We start from the raw sequence: 22,597 nt of genomic DNA, 5'->3' as shown, positions 1-22,597 counted from the left end.
AATCATCTTTTTAAAAAATTTTACTGTGTTATGGAAATGTATGTTTTATTTCATAAATTAAAAATAAAATTTAATAATAAAAAATAATATTATGAAACTATCAATAAAGTCTCCAAATCCTAGGGTCACAGAATATGCAACCTCTCAGATAGGCAACATAGTATACTGGGGAAAAGATTGGATTTGTTTGAAAAGATCTGGATTCAAATTTTAGTTCTGCTGCTTCCTACCTGTGAGACCTTGGACAAATCACTTGACATTTCTCTGTGTGTCTGAGCTTCTTCATTTTAGGAGAGGAGTTTGTACAAGATAGCTTTTGAGGTCCATTCCTGATCTAAATTTGTGTTCAGAGGTAGGTAGATCATATAGTAGGTAGAGCACTGGACCTGGAGTCAGAAAGACCTGAATTCAAATGCAGCCTTAGACACTTCTTAGCTGTGTTACCCTGGGCAAGTCACTTAACCTCAGTTTGCTTCTACATCCTCATCTGTAAAATGGGGATAACGATAATATGTACCTCCCAGGGTTGCTATAAGGATCAAATGAGACAAATAAAAATGTTTGGCATAGTGCCTGGCACAAGCATTATACAGTGCTAAATAAATTATTATTGCTCTTCTTCTTCTTATTATTATTATTACTCTTATTGTTATTATGCTAGCCATAGACTCAGAAAGGGATCTAGATTCAAGTCCTATGACCTCTGGCATGGACTAAGTGTGTAACTGAATCACTTAATCTCTCAGAGCTCCAGGTAAAACTTTAAGAGTGTGAGTTGGAAAGAAAAAGTGGATTTGAAGTAAAAGGAATTCCTTACAGAGAGTTCCCTATAACAAAGAAATCACAGGTCTAGCCCAAAACATATGTGTAGTTGTTGTAGTTGTTGTTCAGTAGGATCCAACTCTTTGTGACCCTATTTGGGGTTTTCTTGGCAAAAATCCTGGACTGGTTGGCCATGTCCTTCTCGATGAGGAAAGTGGGGTAAAGGGGGTTAAGCGACTCGTCCAAGGTCACACAACTAGTAAATATCTGAGACCATATTTAAACTCAGCTCTTCCTGCCTTCAGGCCTGGCACTCTATCTACTGTACCACCTAGTTGTCCTAAAACATACGTGCATTTTGTCAACCCTGTTCACAAATGATCAAAGAGTCACAGAGGTTACATAACCTCTGTTAACTTTAAAAATACCAAAGAGCTTGCACAGGTTATCACGACCACAGTTAACTCTGTAATAACAAAATAAAACCAAATAGTTAATAGTGGTCATAAGCAAAAAGCTTTCTTTATTCCATTGGAGGAAAGAAACTGCACACATGTGTCGAGGCCCCCTCTAGTTCGGCACCCCCTTTAGTGTGGGCAAATCTCAATACAAATACCAATGACTGTGTAGTGAGCTGTAGTCCTGACAATGAGGGGTAACAGTAACAATGAGACAAGTCTGACTCATAGCAGGGCTTCAGGACCAGAACTGGGGTACCACGGGCGCTTGCCTGAGCTCAGAGAACACCTGGTGCTGGTGGGAAAAAATTCTGAGATTTTGCTGGGTCTGAGTTCACCCAGAGGGTGAGCTCAAAGCATCATTATGTCCAGCTCAGGGCACAGCTTGATTGCTGGGATTTAGCTCTGGAAAAACAGAGTATCTTCAAATAGTACCCAGACAATGCATATGTACATACAGCATATCTACATAGAAGGACATATGGTGTTTGTGAGTATACATACATATACGTAACCTGCGTAGGTGGATAGAAAATATTTTTTGCATTCAGTTTATTTTTTTTTTATTAAAGTATGTTATGTTGAATTGGCAAGAAGTTTTTCTTTCTGTCAGATTGTTTCTAGTAATAAGCAATGATGAAAAATGTCTGCGTGGGCTTTGGCAGGACAAATGTACCTTCTTTTGTGAAGGAGCCTCAGAATGCCTCTGGGCAGCATATGTATCTGTAGGTCCTCCCAAAAGGTCCATTTCTTTTGCTTCTTAGCACCAGGTCAGACCTATAGTGAACAGATGCTCCAAAGGGAAGGAGATCAAGAAATGTGGATGGCAAAACAACAGCATCAGGCAAGGATAACGACTGTGTTTATGAATTGGAAGAAAAGTAAGGAGTTTGTTTGGTTCTTCTTGAACCACTTTCTCTTTTGCTCCATATTATTCCAGAGCTTTTATTTTAGAGCTCACGTAGCTAATGTAGCTAATTAATTTTCACAATGCCGATGAAGAAAAAGAATCACATTTGTCTGGATTATGTTTGTGTCTAAAGGTTTATAAAGTGATCTCACAATACACCTGTGAGACAGTAAGTATGGGTATTATCATCCCCAAATTCATACTAATAAACTGAGCCTTAGAGAGATTAAGACACCTAGCCATGGCCATTTAGGTAGCAAATCATTAAATTATTTATGGAATTATTAAATAGGGGCAGGCATGCCTGGGTCTTTGGGGTACTCTCCAGGAAAGACCATAATGGCCCCAGGGAATAATACTTCAATCATACTTTAATAAGACACAGGGGCAAATGGCACAGAGAGTGCAGAGACAAAAAGCAACAGAGACAAACAGTGTGGGAACAGGGATGATGATGTAGAGGAAGGCAGGAAACTTGGGGAAGAGTATGGGAAAGGAGAGCGACACGTACCTAACAATGGATAAGGGTTGGGAGCACTCAAGCAGCATGAATCCTCAGGGGGAGCAGAAGTTTGAAGTCTCATTTTTTTTAAAGGTTTTAGTGAGGAACAGATTAGCTCTTATCCATGCCACGTTAGGGTTAATTCATTAACATATTCACATCATCTCAAACTTATCACCAAAATTTGGTGTTCTACTGGTCTTACCGTAGATGTCTAGAGTTCATTAGAGGTTTACAGATCATAAGACCAAAAGACCTTGACAACAAAGGCTAGATGGCCTTTTCTGATTTAGCAAATAGTTTCAATATGTTATTTTAAGTTAATATGTGATATAGTTTGCAAATCATCTTCCTTTGATCTATGGGACAGTCTTTAAGTGATTTCTATGTTCCCCTTTACAATTTTACGGTAACTGTTACTTTATACTGCTTATGTATAACCTTACTATATTAGCTAGGAGGAGGGCCAGGGTACCAAAACAAGATAAAATTTTAATACAGCTAGTAAATAAATCAAGTAGCCCTTGAAAAGAAGCAAAAATTTATTGATGCCACTTTCTCAATATACAACATATAAATGGAGGGCCACCAAGTCTAATACTACACCAGTGATGATAATACAGTTTTCCTTCAACAGTATTTGCTTATAGACTTCTGTTTTTGTTGTTTGGTTTTTAAACTCTGGCTTGAAATTGCTATTCATCATAGTAGGGCAAACTATTTCTAAAAAAAGAGTACTTAAATGTCATTATATTCATCTGGCTTCTCCATTAGGATATTTTAGTCCAGAGCCAGACGGATCAATATATTTCTTGAGAACAAGACAGTCTAATGGATAGAGGGCCATACCTATAGTCAGAATAACAACAATAAATAACATTTATGTAGTGCTTACTATGTGCCAGGCACTATGCTAAATGTGTTGCAATTATTATCTCATTGGATCCTCACAGCAACCCTGGGAGGTAAGTGCTATTATTTTTACAGATGAGCAAACAGAGGTGAACAGAAATAAAGTGACTTGGCCAAGGTCACACATCTGTAAGTGTCTGAGGCCTGATTTGAACTCAAATCTTCCTTATTCCCAACCTGGTATTAAATCCTACCTCCTTAACTGAGTATTCATTTACAAATTACTTAACCTACCTCAGTTTCAGCTTTCTCATCTATAAAATAGAGATAATACTTGTATTTGCCTCTTAGGATTATTATGAGTCATAATATATGTAAAGAGCTTTGCCAACTTAGAAGTCCTATATTATCTTCAATTGTCATTATCCTTTTCTTTCTTGAAATTTTATAGCCTGGGGAATTGAGTGAAATAGTCATAAGTAATGATTTTATCTCTCTGCCATTAGACTTAGAATGGTTTTACCAACTGAGAACATATAATAATTAATTATTTTTTGGAACAAACTTGAAGTTTCATTGATATAGGAAACTCTTGTTGGGGAAGTTTCTTCTACTTCTATACATCAGAACCTATTCCCCAACTTATCATCTTAGAGAGGTACTGCCTTTTCTAGGGATGCACAATCAGTATGAAGTCAGAAGTAGGATAGGTCAGTTCTATCTACTATGTAAAACTGACTTTCACCATCGGAATCACCCCTTCTCTATCCCCTTGTCCAATTTCAGTAAAGCTTAAAAAGGATTTTCTCTGATAGATATTTATATTTTTTTTCTTTTCATTAAAGGAATGCATACCAACTACCATGGTGTTACTAAATGCATTTTATTTTGCTTATGTCTGTCATAGATAACACAGCCAGCATTCTGACAAGGCGGAGGAGATTTAGTCGAACTATTCAGGATGTGTATTATCTCCCCATTATGATCTCTGATGGTGGAATCCCCTCTCTCAGCAGCAGCAGCACCCTCACCATAAGGGTATGTGCATGTGAGAGAGATGGGCGTGTGCGAACCTGCCATGCTGAAGCCTTCCTGTCCTCTGCTGGCTTAAGTACAGGAGCCTTAATTGCAATTCTTCTCTGTGTCCTCATTCTTTTGGGTAAGCCATTGGAACTTAATGCCATTGTGTTTTTTTTTTCCTTGCTCTATTTAAAATGTACTGGAAATGACTGATATGTGGCAAAAGTGAGGCTCCTCAGATGTGACACAAGTCCAAAACCCTTGGTATCAGGCCACTAAAACAGGTAACAAAAATGGCTGCAAGATCGAAACCATGAAAGGCTACTATGCTCTGGAATACCTGATCTTCATATGCCACTGGGTAACTGGTAATACAAAATCATCACAAGCAACTTGGAAATTGTTTTGATTCATTTACATGAAAGGGTTTGAAAGAGGAAAAAGCCAATGGAAAGTTTTTGGGGGACAAAAGAAATGGCACAATACAGGTAGAACTATGTTACTTTTAATTTTTTATATAGACCTTATCTAATAATCTCTCTCAGAGGAAATGATATCCATTTAAAGAAAGTCTGAAACTTAAGAAAAAGGGGAAGGGAAGTGACTTTGCAGAGAAATTCCTAAATCAGCAATTCAGTGGCCCAAACCCTTTGGTAAATAGACTAATATCTTAAGATTGCAAAATTATAAAATGCTATATATAAAACAGTCTTTGGGTTGGAAGATGAATTGTACTTCATATTTAAATAGAGCTTGGTGTCAATGACATTTACATCTTTATCCCTCCCCTTTATAAAATGGATCAATGCAGTTCAGAGAGCTTCTAAGGAAGATAGAGGAAAATAGTCAAAATTATATTTTATGGGAAATGATTGACTGAAATTGAGATAGTAGTTCTTGCTCTCTTTTATTGGTGATCTAATAAAAAAAATCTAACTGGTATCAGTGATTGAGTACACTATTAGCACAAATTTTCCTAAAAATGTTATTTTCCTTAAGTGCTAATTTTTAACTGTTTTTACCTGTCTACACTTCTTCAAGCTCTCTACCTTTCGTTGCTGTAGTTGTACTAATTATTTTCACCCCAGAGCAAAGAGTTCCGTTTTTTAACCCTCTCCTGATGAGAATATTTATAGCTGGAAGGTGGCCAGCCTCAGGATGCACTAGTATTGACATATTTTAGGGTAAAAGGGTTGCTGGCAGGTGGGTGCTAATAAATGTTTAACAACAGTCTCTCTAGGAAAAAAAAATATGACATACTTTTAAGTAGAATTTGCTTTATTAACATTTTCACCATCAGCTTTTAAGTACAGACAACTAAAAAAAATAAATCAAGCCCAGATTTATGGAATTTGTTGATTTGTGGGGTGTAAATGTTCAAACCAAAAATTTAATAATTGGCTTTTGGGAATCTGTTGGAGCAGGCTCTAGCACACTCCTGGTACTGGCATTTTTTTTTCCTTACAAAGTATATAATGTCTCAGATACTTATTAATTGTAATCCTGGGCAAATCACTTAGCTCTACTCTGCCTCAGCTTCTTCATCTGTATAATGAAGACCATAATAGTATCTACTTCCAGGGTTCTTGTGAGCATAAAATGAGAGAATTATAAAATGCTTTGCAAACCTTAAAGTACCATATAAATGCTAGTTACAATGATAATGATTATACTTGTGATTATTATCATATACTTTGTAAGTATTTATTCTTTCTGTTCTTATGGGGTTACTTATGTGTATACAAGAGGAGCTATGAGTTCTCTCCCATACTTATCTGGTAGGTTCACACGAAGAAGGCAAGAATCTGGGAGAGACATGACTTCACCTCATGTCATGAAAGTATAAGATTCCTGATCCAAACAGTAACATACTCAGCATCATGTTGGCCATTTCATTGACATTTAACAGGATTGGGAGGCAGAATGATTCATAGTAAAGAACGCTGGAGTAGAAGTTGGAGACTCTGAGTTCAAATCCTGCCTGTTACTACCTATGTGAACTTGGACAGACAAGTCATTTAAGTCTTCATGTTCCTCATTTATAAAATGAAAGATTTCCTGGGTATTGTCCAGCTCTGATGTTATGATTCTATCCTTCTGTGTCCTCTGAACACCCTTACTTTCACTTTCTTTTCAACACTTTCATAAGAATTGAAACAAAGTCCATGCTGGGACTTGTTGAGGGAGGCAACAAGACTCTATCCCATGAGGAAAAAAAAAGGAAAGAAACAATTATTAAAGACTTTATACGTCAGGCAACGTGGTAAGCACTGGAGATTTTTTGGTCAACTTCCTTTTGACCCGTCCTTCTATTACTCTACTCCCACCTCCTCCCTTAACGATTTGCCCTCAGATCTTCACAGACTGTACAATCGCACCTGAATTTGAGAAGACAGTCATTTATTCTTGGTTTTTTTTGTTTTGCTTTTGTTTTTCCTATGTCATAGTCAGGAAAATAACAGAACCTTAAAAGTACATTTCAATTATTTTCATATATATTTGGAGATTGTGACCTATTTTGACTCATTATGTGAAAATGCTAAATTTACTCTTTTGGAAAATAAAATATAAATAAAATATTTCCCAATTTTATATTCTTATCTTCTAAAAATCATGATGGAGAAACCATTTTCCATTTTATTTCTTTTTCTTTTCTTTTTTTGGTGAAATAATATATATTTTTTTAAGTTTGAAATTTTAAAAATCAATTTTTGAGAGGAAGAAAAGTAGACATAAGGTCCAAGGTATTTACAATTTGTGCATATAAATATTTCTTACATATGTACCTTACTCCTACTGTGGTCTAAGTTTAAGACTACTCCTTCCATGGATGCTTTGTGTATTTGTGGGAAGGAGTGAAGCAGGTTCTTAGCAGGAAGTTTTGTATTAACTGTTTACCATGGTATTTGAGAGTAGGAGATGTTCTATGGGTACCCAAACTATCAATTTGGACAGAAGTTGGGAAATATTTTTCTTCCTCTCCTTCTCCTCTTTCTCCTCCTCCTCCTCCTTCTTCTTCTTCCACTTCTTCCTCTTTTCCTTTTTGTTCAAAAAAGCAATTCAATTTACTTTTGTCCTTTAAAGTTTTCATTTTGATTTCTTGAAATATAGCTCTGAAAAACAGGCTTTAAAAAAGTCCTTTGTGTTTTAAATGCAGCTTCTTTACTAGCCTTTAAACCGAAATCATTCTGGGTTTCATTGAATGGCCAATAATAGGCACAGCCCCAGCCTCTGTGGCTCTTTGTTTAGGTTTTGATTGCTTAGAATGATTGAAAATAGCAATTGTGGAGGGTCTTCCCCTCCTAGACTGATATCTTTGGGATTTCAAATTGGGTTATCTTATTCTAGCCTAGCCCTTATTCATTAATTGGGCATGATCTCAGACAAACTGAGACCTGGGAAGACTTTAGTTTAGAAAGGCCAAGGTGATTCACTGCATTCTTTTTCTTGCCACCAGACTCTGATGGCTCTGGAGGAGGGAAAGAGGCTTGTGACTTTGCACAGCTGCCTCACTTAAATCCAATTCATATGCAAGTCAAGACATCATACTTATGATCCTCTTCCAGAAAGGATGAAGAGCAACAACATAAATATCCATGTTTTCATGGTTACATAGTATTTCTATGACCTATAAATGATGAAAAATGATGTTCACATCTTATTTATTTTTGATTCAATTTTAACACATTTTTCTCTGTGTTCCACTTCTAAATTAAAGAAACAAGAAGAAAAGGAAAAAAAATCCTTATAACAAATATGTATACTCAAGTATGATGAATTCCTGCTTTGGCCAAGTTTTTTAAAAAAAAAGTATGTCTCGTTCTTCTTCTGCAAGTCCATAACCTCTTTGTCAGGAGATGGGTAGCAAGCTTCATCACTGGTCCTCTGGAGTCATGGTTGCTCACTATATTGATCATCAGAGTTCTCAAATCTTTCAAAATTGTTTGTCTTTGTAATTTGTAACTTAAAAAAAAAGTTCTGAGATAAATGCAAGACATATTAATTTCCCTTAAAAATAACATTTTAAAAAATTGAATGGATTATTTTTATTAGAATGCTTCCTATAGAGGTAATGTCCTTCAACATAATTTTTAACAAGGATGTGGCATTTTTTTCAATGTATATGATATTTTAGCCTATCAGGTGATAAGGAATGTGGTGGGAGGAAAATTAGGTCATTATAATATAAGCAGACATTGCCAGCATGTGTTTACAAGTATGGTAGAAAATCATTGCTCTCATCGAATTTTCTTCTACCTGCTGGGGCAAGAAATATGTGGCCTAAAGGAGGAGTAACTAAACTTGGTGATGGGATACTGACTGAGTCAGTGGATACCTATCCATTGGACCTGAAGTCAGGAAGACTTAAGTTCAAATCTGGTCTCAGAATGATGTTGAATTTTAAACAATACAAAACACTAAGACGGAGTGGAAGCAACATTAGACCTTAAGCAGGAAACCTGGGTTCTACTCCCACATCTAAAATTAATTATGTGACCTTGGAACAATCATTTAAAATTATCAGGACACAGAATCTTAGTGGACCTCACAGATTATCAAGTCCTACTTACAGCACAATTTGAATGTACTCTTTGATATCTTCAATAAATGGTCACTTAACCTCTTTTGAATATTTCTGTGATTTAGTCCTTAAAAGTAGATAATAGGACAACTAAACCACTTTAATAAAATCTTTCCTTATATTAAGCCTAAATCTACCTCTCTAACTTCCTACCCATTCATAGTTTATAGCCTTGTTCCCTAGATCTAAGCAAAACAGATTTCCTAAGCTGTTAGCACTCTCTATCCCACAAGTCATCTTTTCTTCAGTATAAATACCATCAGTTTCTTTAACTAATCCTTCTATCAGATGGCTTAGAATCCTATCATTATCCTGGTTACCTATTTATGGATACAATATAATTTGCCAATGAACTTTTGAAAAATGGCAATAAAAAAAGGGAGCACAGATGTGTTTTGACCAAGCCAGAGTATAGCAAGAATATTACTTCTCCCATTGTGGACACTGTGCTTCCATTAAAGTATTATCCTTCCTAGGGTTCAATTTCCTTTTCTATAAAATGGAGGGGCAGATTAGATTTGTTGATCTCTTGGGACCCTCCCAGCTCTAAAATTCTATAAGTATTTTACCTTAGGATACTACATTTTCACCATTTTCAACACTTTATTTATCCAATACCAGAACAATTTTTTAAAAAAGACTAAAGAACAAAATATAGCATAAAATGTTTTTTTTTAAATCACTTTATAAACAAAATAAAATTAGTTGATTCTTCAAATGAATACCTTAACGTTAAAAGTAGGGGCAGTGAGGTGGCACAGTGGATAGAGCACTGGCTCTGGAGTCAGGAGGACCTAAATTCAAATCTGTCCTCAGACATATAACACTCACCAGGAGTGTGACTCTGGGCAAGTCACTTAACCTCATTGCCTAGCCAAAAAAAAAAAAAAGATAAATATTAAAAGTGTAGCACTTGGGTTCTCCAATCACGTGAAGGTTTCAAGAAAGCTATCCCAATTGAGTTAAATAGTGAATCAGCATCCAATTAAAATGCTAGCTCATGAGCTCCTATCAATGTATTGCTTTTGTTTTGCTAGATCAAGAGGAAGCCATAATGTTTCAAAACAAATGATATTTTGTTAAACAGTTTAGCAAAATAAGTGACAAAGATTCTACCATATATATTTACCCCATATATACTTCCATGACTTCTATAGGTAGGCGATACACACAGGAAACATTTGTGATCAGGAAACAATTATGAAAGGACACATATGTAAGAAACATGTATGGCCAAATAACTCATGTGAAGGGGTACGCATGGAAGCACCGCTTGTGGTGAGAAAACATACATGGTCAGGGGCAATTTGTACTTGAGAGCCATCATGCGCTGTCATCACATTAGTTTTTACTGGTTACTTCTACTCTCTATTGGGCATTTAGCTGATTATTGCTCTCTACTACATTCCAGTTTTCAATTACAATATAGTTTAATTTTGGAGCTTCTCTGGTATGTCTGGGTCTCAGATCTGGAAAGTTAAAAGCCTCAGGCATTGTTAGGTCTTTTGCAATTCAGAATCCAGCCAGCTAGGAAACAGACAGGTAGTTAGAAGAAATCCTTGAGAATTTGTTTGCCTTTCTGCAATTCCAATGCTACTGCATTTGTCCCCTCTCATTTATCTAATTTATTCTTTTTGAAAAATGTAGATCTTTCCATGACCCTAGTGGTCCCCAAATATGATTTTGCCAGCAACCGAGTGTACCCCATCCTTCATCAGGATCCTATTACCTATGCATTTTAAACTACAGCACAGATATCCAAATACCATTCTCTGATAACACCTTCTTAGCCATCTTTCCCAATTTGCCTTTTTTCTTCAGAAGACCCTGACTTCAAATAATAGCAGTAATGAAAATGACCCTAAAGTCTTCATTTTCTTTCCAAAAATTTCATAAACTTTAGAAACGTTTTCTAGGTTTCATGTGACAGTGTCATTTATCCCCACCTAACTCACCGTAAATGGATAATAGTCTTCTAGTCTGATGGTTTGGGAAGGATCTCTGCCTCATCCTGGATCAGCGACTTGGGAAAACTACAAATCTCTCCTTGTTACCAAATTAATGAACAGCTACTTCCTTACCCCTTATCTCAGGGAGTCACCAAGTACCCCTATTTGTCTCTCCTTCCTGTGACCTTTAGTAGATGATATCTCACTTGGCAGTAGCAATAGTTCTTTCACCACTCTTTAGAGGACAGACAACTGCTTCTTTCTCAAAAGAAATAGACTCATATCTCTTATTTAGCTCTATCTTTCCAGTGATTCTTTTTCTTCCTTTTTTTTCTTCTTTGTCACATCACATTCTTCTCTCCAGCCCCACGACAAAGGCTATCATTCCCCTCTGTCTGTTCAAAACCTTTTTCTTTGTTTTTACAAAGAAGCCCCTTTTCTATTTTGTTTTGGTTTTTCACTTCACTTTTTCTTTTGTTTAGTTATAAGGAAGACTTCATTTTCCCATTCAGATAAATGTATGGATGAAAGGGGAGATACTCTCACCCTCACCCTTTTTAAAAAAATTTTGTTCTGTTTGTTTGTTTGTTTTTAAAGGGAGAGTGGGTTGAGTACTGTGATTTCATTAGTTCAGAAAGTAATGGTGAGGAAGATAGTAATGCAGATCAGTAACTGTTCTTCAGCTACTTCCATGAGTGGTTAAATGACTTGTTCAGAGTCTCAAGGCCAGAATATCTCAGAGGTGGGATTTGAACCCAGTTCCCTACCTACTACATACAGTACAGTACTTCCCTAACCTGTAATCCCATATGCCATACTCCTCTGTAATACATTTGTGATTTTATGCTGATAGCCAACTGGGTCCCTGTGCTGAGGTCACAGGAAAATAGAACAGTAGAATCCTTCCAAATTTGCTCATTAGTTGCTTCTACTCAAGTTAGAGAGAATCTCTGATATTTTTGATGTTGTATTATCTTTACCAGTTAACCAAAATAAGGTAGCTCAGTTATGAACTCCTTATCTGTTAAAAATTGCTTTCATTGAACAAGAATGCTTTGAGCCCAACTAGCCTACTTACTATTTCCCATAAAGGCCATTTCATTTCCCTTTCCTTTCCCTTTTGCATGGGAAATTCCATATGTCTGAAATTTCCTCCCTTTTTGTCTTTGAATCTTAGATTCTGTGGCTCTTTTCAAGACTTAGGATAAGTGCAGGAGGCCTTTTCTGGGCCCCTCAGTTGTCATTCTCCTTTCACCACACCCCCAAATAACTTTGGGCTCCCACTGTATGTATTTTACATCAACTTATCTGTGTACTCTTTGTATATCCCGAGTAGAATATAAATTGGAGAGCAAGGACTATTTTGTTTTGGTCTTTATATCCCTCTCATATAATACAGTGCCTTCTACATTTAATAAATGTTTGATGAATTTAATGAAGAAATTAGAGATACTTGGATTCAAATTCTACTTCTGATACTCACTATGTGACCATGAATGCTCACTCTTTGAGCCTGATCTCTAAAATAGAGAAAAAATAAGCCTGTAGTTCCTATCTCCAAGACTTTTATACTATACAAGTGAGATGGCATATATAAAGTCATTTGTAGAAATAAAACATTGTGGGGCTGCTAGGTGATACAGTGGATAGTGCTCTGGCTTTGGACTCAGGAAGGCCTGAGTTCAAATCTAGCCTCAGACACTTGACACTAGCTTGTGTGACCCTGGGCAAGTCACTTAACCCTGATTGCCTCACCAAAAACAAAAAAACAAACAGAAATAAAACACTGCATGTCAGTCAGTTATTACTATCATCATTATTAATTATAGGTTTCTTTTATTGGGTGATAAAATTTTTGTGGAAATAATTTTATATAACCAAATTTATCCCATTTGTCTTCAAGAATTTTATTATTTTTTTTTGAGGGAGAGGGTGTTAAGTTAACATGTTCCCCCTCTCCACTTTGATATTTGGTTATCCCTGTACGCACTCCCCTCTTGGATGCAGGTTACAACCTATTTTTGTCCTTTCATTCTGTAAGACTCATGTTTTTTATTTGTTTGTTTTTTAGTTTAGTTTTGTTTTGTTTGGTAATGAATAGGAACATAACAAAAAAGGTGACAGAAAACATTAAGTATCATAGTTTTTTGAGAATTCATAAATATTGGTTTAACTATTGGTTGTGGACCCAAAAATATCCAATCTGCAAGAAAAACCACTTAAGCAGAGCTCCAAATGAATAGTCATTTATTAAAGGGACCTGACCCACTTTAATGAATAGGACCTCAGAACTTCCTCACAATTTGAGGTGCCCCCCTTTCTCCAGGGCCTTAGTTTTATAGTGCTTAATACTCAAACAATACAGATGAAGTGAATTAAAAATACAATCTAATTGGTGGATAGACCTTGCCCTTGACCCTCCAAGCAGGTCTGTACAAAATACAGAATCCCCTGGGTTGACAAATAGGCTGATGAACAAACCATGACAGACCTATCTAACCTTTCAGAAGGTCCTACCAAGCTAATAAGCAGACCTATGGGCTGGGTTCATAAATAGATGTCAAAATATCTACATGGACTAACGGGCTAGTAGAAAGGCAGGCCAGAAGCTGGCAACTAGGACGACTCATTCACCAAATGCTTATAACCATCTCCTCATGTTGGGCAATAAGGGGGTGATGAAGGTTGGAGCAGCAATGGAATGGCTGAGGTAATTTCCACATCATTAGTTCACCTCTGTCACATTGGGCTTGGTCCCTGTTCAGCAGGAAGAAAGGGTGGAGGTCCTTTAGTTGACTTTCTATGATTAAGCAAATGAACTTCATAGCAAGCAAACTGATTATGGAATATACAATTTGGAAACTATTATAAGAGTTCTGGGCCTTTTATAAGAAGGAAGCTATCCTATTTAATAATTCCTGAATATACATGTATTAGTTGACTGGCTAAATGTATATTGATAAATAAGAATAATGTTAATAATTACTAACAATCCCTGTCCCTATGGAATCATTAGCTGATTAATACTTATTAGGGTAAAATAGGGGTCCAGTCATCTATTTCATGGTCCTAATACATGAGATCCCTGTCCAAAGAACAGAAAGTTAACATATTTCTGGAGAAAACAAACAATGTTAAGATTGACATTCTTTCTACAAATTAAACTGGGGAAAAATAACTTTTAGCTAAAAGGAAGCACAGCATTTGTATTTTCTTGGACAGGCAAACAAAGGGGTTGATAAAGTCAGTTTCATCACACTCTCAAAGGCAACAAGAAACGTGGTATCATGGGTCATCTCGACTTTCAGTGCTCCTGATGAACAATAAAGAAAATGAAATAATAATAAGCATAGTGGAAATAGTTGTTATTTATCAACTTGAATTGCAGTTTACAATCATACATCCTTTCTTCAAGAGGGGAGTCAGAAGGGACCAAACACAATAAAACAGAAACAATATATTTTAACAAATATCAAACAACTAGTTATTAATGAGTGGGTTATCTTTGAATCAGCAGTATATGTGCATTTTAAAAATTGATCAGTTAAAGCAACAAAGTCAACATCAAACTAGAAAGAAGGGTTAAGTTTAGAAGAAGATACCACATAGAATTACCAGGGCTCTAACCTAATTTGTTCAAGCAACCAATTGAAAACAATAAATAAAAAGGGAATCATTTGAATGAAAAGACATTTACAGCAATTATCATACTTAATTATATAAAGTAACTGCTATAATCAGGAAGTTAAAAAGAGCTCATGATATTAGAAAAACAGCGAATACTTGATCTCTACCTGGCAGAGAGACATGACATTTGAGGACAACATTGGTTTAGAATGTCCACTCATTTGCAAAATGTTACAGAAAAGGACAGTGGAAATTATGAGTAGTGTCACTTCACAAAAAAGTGAAGAGCCATGAATAGGAGAAAGAGGCTAAAGAAAGTCTAGTGTGAGATCAACTGAGTCAGAACATTTATTAATGAAACTTGAAAGACAAGGAGGGAAAGATTAGAAGAATAGATCCACTAATGTTTTCATAATCCACTGATGTTTACATAATGATAACTTCTTTTTAACAGGAAAACAGTATAATAAAGTTGTGGATTTTTTCAGAGTATCTGGGTTCAGATCCTCATTCAGCTATTTACCACTTGACATTAAGCAAGCTGGTTAACTTCTTTTGGTCTCAATTTCCTTGTCTGTAAAATGCCCTGTAAGGTCCTTTTCAGCTCTAAAGCTATAATGCTGTGATTGATGATGACAGTAGAACAGTTAATTTGGACTCTGGCATCTCAATCCCTGGTGACTTTATGAGGAAGAGGAAATGGCAGTTAAGAGAAATGAAATTCAGAAGAGCAGGTACACAAAGAAGACATTGTACTGGAGGTAACAAAGTAGTTTGCTGTCTGAATTGTCTGAAGGAATATACTTTACAAAGTGACCCTGTAGCAAAGGATATGGATACAGGGTGCCTGGGCTTAAATTCTATTTCTGCCACCTTTGTAACTTTGTGGTAGCAAGTCACTTAATCTTTCTGAAATGCTTTCCTCGTTTGGAAGATGTTATTGTTGAGCCACTTCAGACTCCTTGTGACCCCCTGTTTGGGATTTTTTGGGCAAAGATACTGAAGTGGTTTGCCATTTCCTTCTCCACCTCATTTTACAAATGAAGAACTGAGGAAAACAGGGTTAAGTGACTTGCCCAGAGTTAAGAGCTAGTAAATGTCTGAGAATGAATTTGAACTCAGCTCTTCCTGACTCCAGGCCTGGTACTCTATTTACTGCACCATCTAGCTGCCCTTTGTAAAATAAAGGAGGGTCAAACTCATTCGCTCTAAGTTCCTTTCCAGTTCTTCAGTAAATCCATAGTATTATGATTCTTTGATTACCAAAAACAGAAACATAAAAAACAAACAGAAACACAAAAAAACAATCGAACATCAGCAACCCCATCCTTTCGTCTCTGAAAAAGATTTATGATATTTTAGCCTCAGTATGGTCAATACTTATTCCCTTAGTTTGTGCATCACATTTTTTTTTTGTTTGCAGTAGCTAATAATGTTTCTAAAACAACATGAAATAGAAATAATGATAGTGGACTTCCCTGTTTTATACCTTTTTTCACTAGGAATATTTCTAAATTGCATGTATTTTTCATAGAACTCTAGATCTTGGTTTAAGTTAGATATATTACAGCATATTAAGAAAGAATGGTTTTCATCCTATATTTTTAGTGTTAGCATAAATTGATCCTTCATTTTATTAAAGGACTTTTTTTTTATAGCTATTAGCATACTTAAACAATATGTATTTGCATGTCACGTCCTAATTTCCATTAAGCATATGGGAAGTCAGTTTCTCAGAGCCTCTGTCTTCTCACCCGTAAAATAAATGAAAAGCATGGACTAAATCCTATGACTAGATGATCACTAAAGTCCCTTGTAATGTTACATACTGTGGATATCATGTCTAGTACCAGCAGACCTTGATGACTGACATTAAATTAGCTCCATACCCTTTAAAATTCCACTGACCTCATTTACCTCTCTGTATACTCCCATAACTCCCTTTGACATTAACCACCAACCATCTCTTCTCTGTAGAAAGTGGTTGATTTATTGAACGAAGGAAAAATGTTGTACTACAATAAATTAAATAGTCAGCAGAAATAGGTGTTGCAATCTAGAACAGCCTCCTCATTTAATCATAACTGTGGCCTGAGAAATATAGTAGGTGGTAAATCTAAATCAGCAGATAGAATGAAATAAGTTAGCTTCCAGATGCTATTTGAGCTTTTGAATTATATTGCTTTTTAACTAAAATGTAAATGTCAGGGCTTTCTGGTACCTGGCCATTCCCTAAGCTATATAGTCATGTATACATTTATTGTATACCTCAGCTGGCACTAGGGTTTTCGTACTCTTGCTAAAGAAAAATTCTGTATGAAATCTTTTCTTTGAAACATAAGTACTGCATTCAGGGAAATATTTTAGTCATATCACAAGTATAGAGGTAGGTTCCAATGTTCTTTTCTCTATATAAGGTTTTCTGACCCTAAATATAGGATTCTTTCTGCTGCTTATGAGAGGCATGTATAAGGGAATCAAAAAAGGAATAAGCATTTATATAGGACTTGTCATGTGCCAGGCACTGTGCTAAGCATTTTACAAATACTGTCTCAATTGATCCTCACAATAACGCTGAGAGATAGGTATGTTATTTTTTCACTTTATAGTTGAGGAAACAGGCAAATAGAGGTTAAGTGACTTGCTCAGGGTCACATAACTAGTAAATATCTGAGAGTAGATTTGAACTTAGGTCTTGCTAACTCCAGGCACAGAACTCTATTGCCTGTACCACTAGCTGCCAAAAAAATCTAACAATACAGGAACCCCCAAACTCCTACTGCCTTAGGTCTTTAGATTGCACTTAGCATTATTTTTATATCCAATTAGGTCTGATAGGTTTTTGTTTGTTTGTTTTGTTTTATTTTTGTTTTTTGGCCTGATTGCTTTTAAATTCCGTAAGGGTAGGGATCCTATCTATATAATCTTCTTTTATTCTGTTCCCTGTATATAATATCAGGTTCATAGTTGCTCATAAAATGCTTACTAGTTAATTGCCAAGTTAAGGGGTTAATAACAAATAGTGAAATCTTGTTTTTCCTTTCCTAACATTTATTTTTGTATGTAGGGCTTTAGCTCCATAACCTTGAGAATTATGGATGTGGGAATTTCAGACTGAGCGATTCCAGGAGAGTGAAGAGGAACGGGATGGAAGTAGGAGAGGGATGTTTTTAGGATGATAGTCATGAAGATGGAAAGACATAAGCTAAAGGTCTAGACTACTAGTCCCAACCCTTTATTTTACCTAGGAGGAAACAGTTTCACATAAAGATTAGCTAAGTAGGAAGTGGCAAAAATAGGAGTCTAACCTGGCTCCTCTGATTCAAAACCTGTTTGTTATTGTTGTTGTTGTTATTGTTTTGTTTTCCATTCCATCCTTCTGCCTCCTACTAGATACAGAAGTCTAGACTATACTGCCTATGTACAAGCAGGCCTGAGTGGATTATCCATTTACTATGTACAAGCAGGCCTGAGTAGATTATCCATTTATCAGCTGGGAGTATAAATGTGTAATACAAGTAAACCTGCATAATGAAATAATTGAAATAATTAAACTGAACTCCAATATTTGCTTTTGTCTTGTAGCCTTAGTTTTAGTCATATAAGAATAGGGACTGACCCTATGATTTCATTTTGTAGAGGGAACTCCAGGTGAAGAAATCCCTTCTAACAATGCATGATAGCACCATCTCTGCAACTCAGTCTTAGACAACTGCCTAGAGAATTGAGAATTTTAGTGACTTGCCTGGGGTTACAGAGTCAGTATTTGTCCGAAGTGGTTCTAGTACCTAGATCTTCCTGGCTTCAAGGCCAGCTCTCTATTTATTGAGCTAAATTAACTTTTTCTGTTAATTAACATATGTACTGTGGAACCCCAATTTAAGAACAGTTTGTTCTAAGAAAGAGACAAACATATTAGGGTGTGTGTGTCCACATTTTTATTTCTCTCAAGTTGGCTTGGCATGCATTGGATGGGAGTTACAGTCCAGAGCTAGCCCCCTCCACCCTCCACTCTCCCAAGAGGGCTAGTCCATAACTGGCTCGATTTGGGATTCGGGGGTACAGGGTTATGTGACCTTCGAAGAGTAAGTACTCCCAAGTGGTGCCAATCAACTCTCACTCACAAAGATCAACACACTGGGAGGTGGACTATATTAAAATGAAATCTTGAGTAACTGATTTAGGTCACTTAATCTTGATACAATACCTTTTCAGCCGGGGCTGGTTTCATCCCACCACCATTCTCTATCAGACCACCCAGCTTCTAGACCAAGCCACTCCCAGTCTTGGTCTATCTAGGCAGAAGAATCTGTCTCCACTCAAACCTGAGCAGATTAAACCAATTCCGGCCTAGGTTGGAGTTTGACCAGATAAGATTCAATGCAATCTTATTTTCAGTAATGTCCTTCTGAAGAACTTTTCAGAAAGGAGCTGGGGCTCTGAGTCTCTAAGACACCTATTACCAAGAAAAATCATTTCTCACAATACATATGTATATGTACATATACACACACAATATTCATTTATATACACATATATAATATTCATTTTTATTTGAATTTCTGTGTTGTTTTCATTGGTGTAATGAACTTTTAGGAAGGGAACTTCTTCTCTAAATGCAAATGATCAACTCTTCAGCACCTGATATTTATACCCAGTATATATATTATCAGAGGCCAAAAAGGGAAATGTGTCAATATAGTTATTACTACAAGTTCTGAATGACTTTCAGGGTAGGAGATATTCTAGGAATCTTAATTTCTGGAATCACTCTTTCCTGTGCCTTGCCATAGACATTATTAAATTCATTAAAAAACAAACAAAAAACCAAACAACAGTATCAACAACAACAAAAAACCTCTTGAGTATGTTCATAAATCAGTTTGCTGCTCCTGGATAAACCTGACTTCAGTATCAACTTCCACATCAGAATAAGTCTCCTGAATCCACTCTGGTTATCTTTCTTCCCTATAGAGGCCTTAAAAATCTTGAAATTTAACAAGTTCTGCTAGAAACATCCAAGAGGAAGCATGGCATAATTTCTAAAAGTAATTGTGTTAAAATCAGAAGAACTGGGTTTGAGTCCTGTCACAATTGGTAGTTTGGTTCATCTACATAAACTATTTCACTTCTGAGGATCTCAGTTCCCATATCTGTGAAATGGGGATAATTATATCTGTTAGCTACCTCATGTGGTGATTGTGAGCAAAGTACTTTATAAAACATAAAACTTAGATAAATAATAGCTAATATTTATATAGCACCTAATGCTAAGTCTTTAGGCACTGTGCTAAGTACTTTACAAATATTATTTCATATGATCATTACAACAACCCTGGGAGGTAGGTGCTATCATTATAATCTCCATTTTATAGTTGAGGAAACTGAAGCAAACAGACATTAAGTGACTTTCCCAGGATCATACAGATAATATCTGAATCCCGAACTGAACTTACATCTTACTGACTTCAAGCCCAGCCTTATCTCTACTGTGCCACCTAGTTATTACCAGCTACAGCAAGGGAAAGCCTGCATTGCCTATTGTACTATATATGTTTACATGTTCTCATGTTCTTACGGAACAAAGAATTATTGAGTTATATTATGATATGTTATTTGCAAGGGTTAAGTGAGGAAAGAAAGAAAGAAAAAAAGAAGAAAGGCTACATTTTAACTAGAGAAACAAGGAGAAGTCTAAGTCCTCCCCTACCTCCCTTTGGGATTATCTCTTTAAGTAAGGTCTATTAAAATGTAACAAACCAATAGCCTAACCCACTGTCTCTCATTCCTAGACCATGTATATAAACTTTAGCCTTTTAATATTTCTAACTCTGAACTTTTCTTCCAATTTCTCCTCAGCAATCGTGGTTCTCTTCATCACTCTCAGACGCAGCAAGAAAGAGCCCTTGATCATTTCAGAGGAGGACGTGCGGGAAAATGTTGTCACTTATGATGATGAAGGGGGTGGGGAGGAAGATACCGAAGCCTTTGACATCACAGCCCTGAGGAACCCATCGGCTGCTGAGGAGCTGAAATATAGAAGAGATGTTCGACCTGAAGTGATGCTTACACCCCGACACCAGCCTTCGTCCGCTCTTGAGAGTATAGATGTTCAGGAATTTATTAAACAAAGACTGGCAGAGGCAGACCTTGACCCCAGTGTCCCTCCCTATGACTCTCTACAGACATATGCATATGAGGGCCATAGATCTGAAGATGGGTCTATCAGCTCCCTGGATTCAGCAACTACACACTCAGACCAGGATTATAATTATCTTGGTGACTGGGGACCAGAGTTTAAAAAGTTAGCTGAACTCTATGGAGAATTAGAATCGGAAAGAACAAGTTAGGGATGAGCACTCTTGGAATTTGCTTCCTGGGCAACTGGATATATAAGCGCAAGTAATGGCAATGATAAGGGATGGCAATAGTGCTGGGAACTGAGCAAGCCTGCACACAGTCACTGTAGAAACAAGTGCCCTTTTCATGTGTGAAATTGGGTTCTTTGATTGGAAGAAAGTCAAAATTTGAAAATACAGAGAAAAAAAGAAGCTATTGTTCCTTGTGTATATTTTTTAAATGCTTAATAAAGTTCTGTGGTACCGTTTCATTAACAATACCCTAATAAGCCAAACAATGATATATTATTGCAACATTTTTTCCCCTAAATCTTATTTGGAGGCAGATGAATGCAAACATTCCCAATAACTAAAGTGTAATGTTTGTAGAGATGGTACCTTGGAGTGTTCATCTAAATGGAGGTGAGCATTGTATTTCCAGTTTCTCTGGAATGACTTGGGAAAGCCCAGACTGAGACTTTAGCCCGCACTCTGCTGAAATGGCAGACCTCTTCATTCTTGTCCCACCTGGGCTTTCAATTAAATTGAGTGAAATTTTTCTGAAACACCAGGCTTGCCTGATGTGGACCTGTATGCCTAGTTCCTTTTTGCCCTCCCCTCTTCTTCTCTCCATAAGAAAATGATGGAGCATGGGGATTTGCTGCCTGTACTGTTATGTATGCAACTTCTGAGCACCAAATGTGCACTGTTGCTGAGGGCAGAGACTGTTGTCTCTGTTGCCTTTTTTCTTCTTTCTTTCTTTCTTTTTTTTAACTGGAGAGTTTCTCTTTTCTCCTAGGTAGAATGAATGATTTAAAAGTTATTGTATACTCAGTGAAGCTGAAGAGGCATGGGCAGAAGAAAAACCACAACAGAAGGAAATATTAACCTCTGCAACTGTTTAAGTAACTCTTTTCCTGGATTCAGTGATTAGTAACCAATTCTATGCTGCACACTGTAATGAGAATCAAACATCATAAAAATGTTTCTATTTCAGACTAATAAGTTTACTGGTAAGGAAAATATGATCAGTATGAATGAAGAATATTGGCTGTGGGCCTCATGTTTGTTAGCTAGTTAGCATTTTATAAAAGAAAACGCTAATTTCTGCAATAAAAGAGGAAAAAATTCCAAATGGCAAAGTTGATATTAGTTGGACCCAACTCTATTTGGCAGTCACTCATATCTTTGTTGTTTCTGTACTCTCCTCATCCCTGTGGTGCCTTCTCTTATTCTAATTCCTTCCCTGTCCTTTCCCTTCCTGTTTTTTATTTCTTTTCATTTTCAAGTATCATAAGCTTACTAAAACCAAGAAGAGGAAATAAACATAGAAAGGAATTCTATCTTTATGGATCATGTAAAGATCATTCAAATTCATATAGATGATTAAATTATTATATCTGCAAAATTCATAAAGATAGTTAATAAGGTAAAAGTGACAAATGGGTCTTCATAATATTTAGTAATTAGTTATCAGAGTTTTCTGGAGTTAGAAGGGACCTGAAAGGATGAAGACTAAATAGCCTCTAATTTCCCTTCCAACTATAGGTTAGGGGTCTGGTCAAAAGAGATAATGACTAATAATACCAGTTTCTCC

The 22,597-nt window shown here is 36.4% G+C and overlaps 1 protein-coding gene across 1 annotated transcript in view; it reads left to right on the top strand.

Moving 5' to 3' along the window:
* Positions 1-22,145, top strand: part of CDH18 (cadherin 18) — a 414,410-nt gene extending 392,265 nt beyond the window's left edge. The window contains exons 10-11 of the mRNA XM_078153324.1: positions 4,392-4,643; positions 20,522-22,145. Of these exons, the coding sequence (XP_078009450.1) occupies positions 4,392-4,643; positions 20,522-21,012 (743 nt within the window). The 3' untranslated portion in view covers positions 21,013-22,145. The remainder of the gene's footprint in view (positions 1-4,391; positions 4,644-20,521) is intronic.
* The last annotated feature ends 452 nt before the right edge of the window (positions 22,146-22,597 follow it).

Source organism: Phascolarctos cinereus, unplaced genomic scaffold (assembly GCF_003287225.1).
Source record: "Phascolarctos cinereus isolate Bilbo 61053 unplaced genomic scaffold, phaCin_HiC Scaffold_4;HRSCAF=312, whole genome shotgun sequence".
Taxonomy (NCBI): Eukaryota; Metazoa; Chordata; class Mammalia; order Diprotodontia; family Phascolarctidae; genus Phascolarctos; species Phascolarctos cinereus.
The sequence above is the reverse complement of the archived record's forward strand: the minus strand, read 5'-3'. Positions and strand labels throughout refer to the sequence as shown.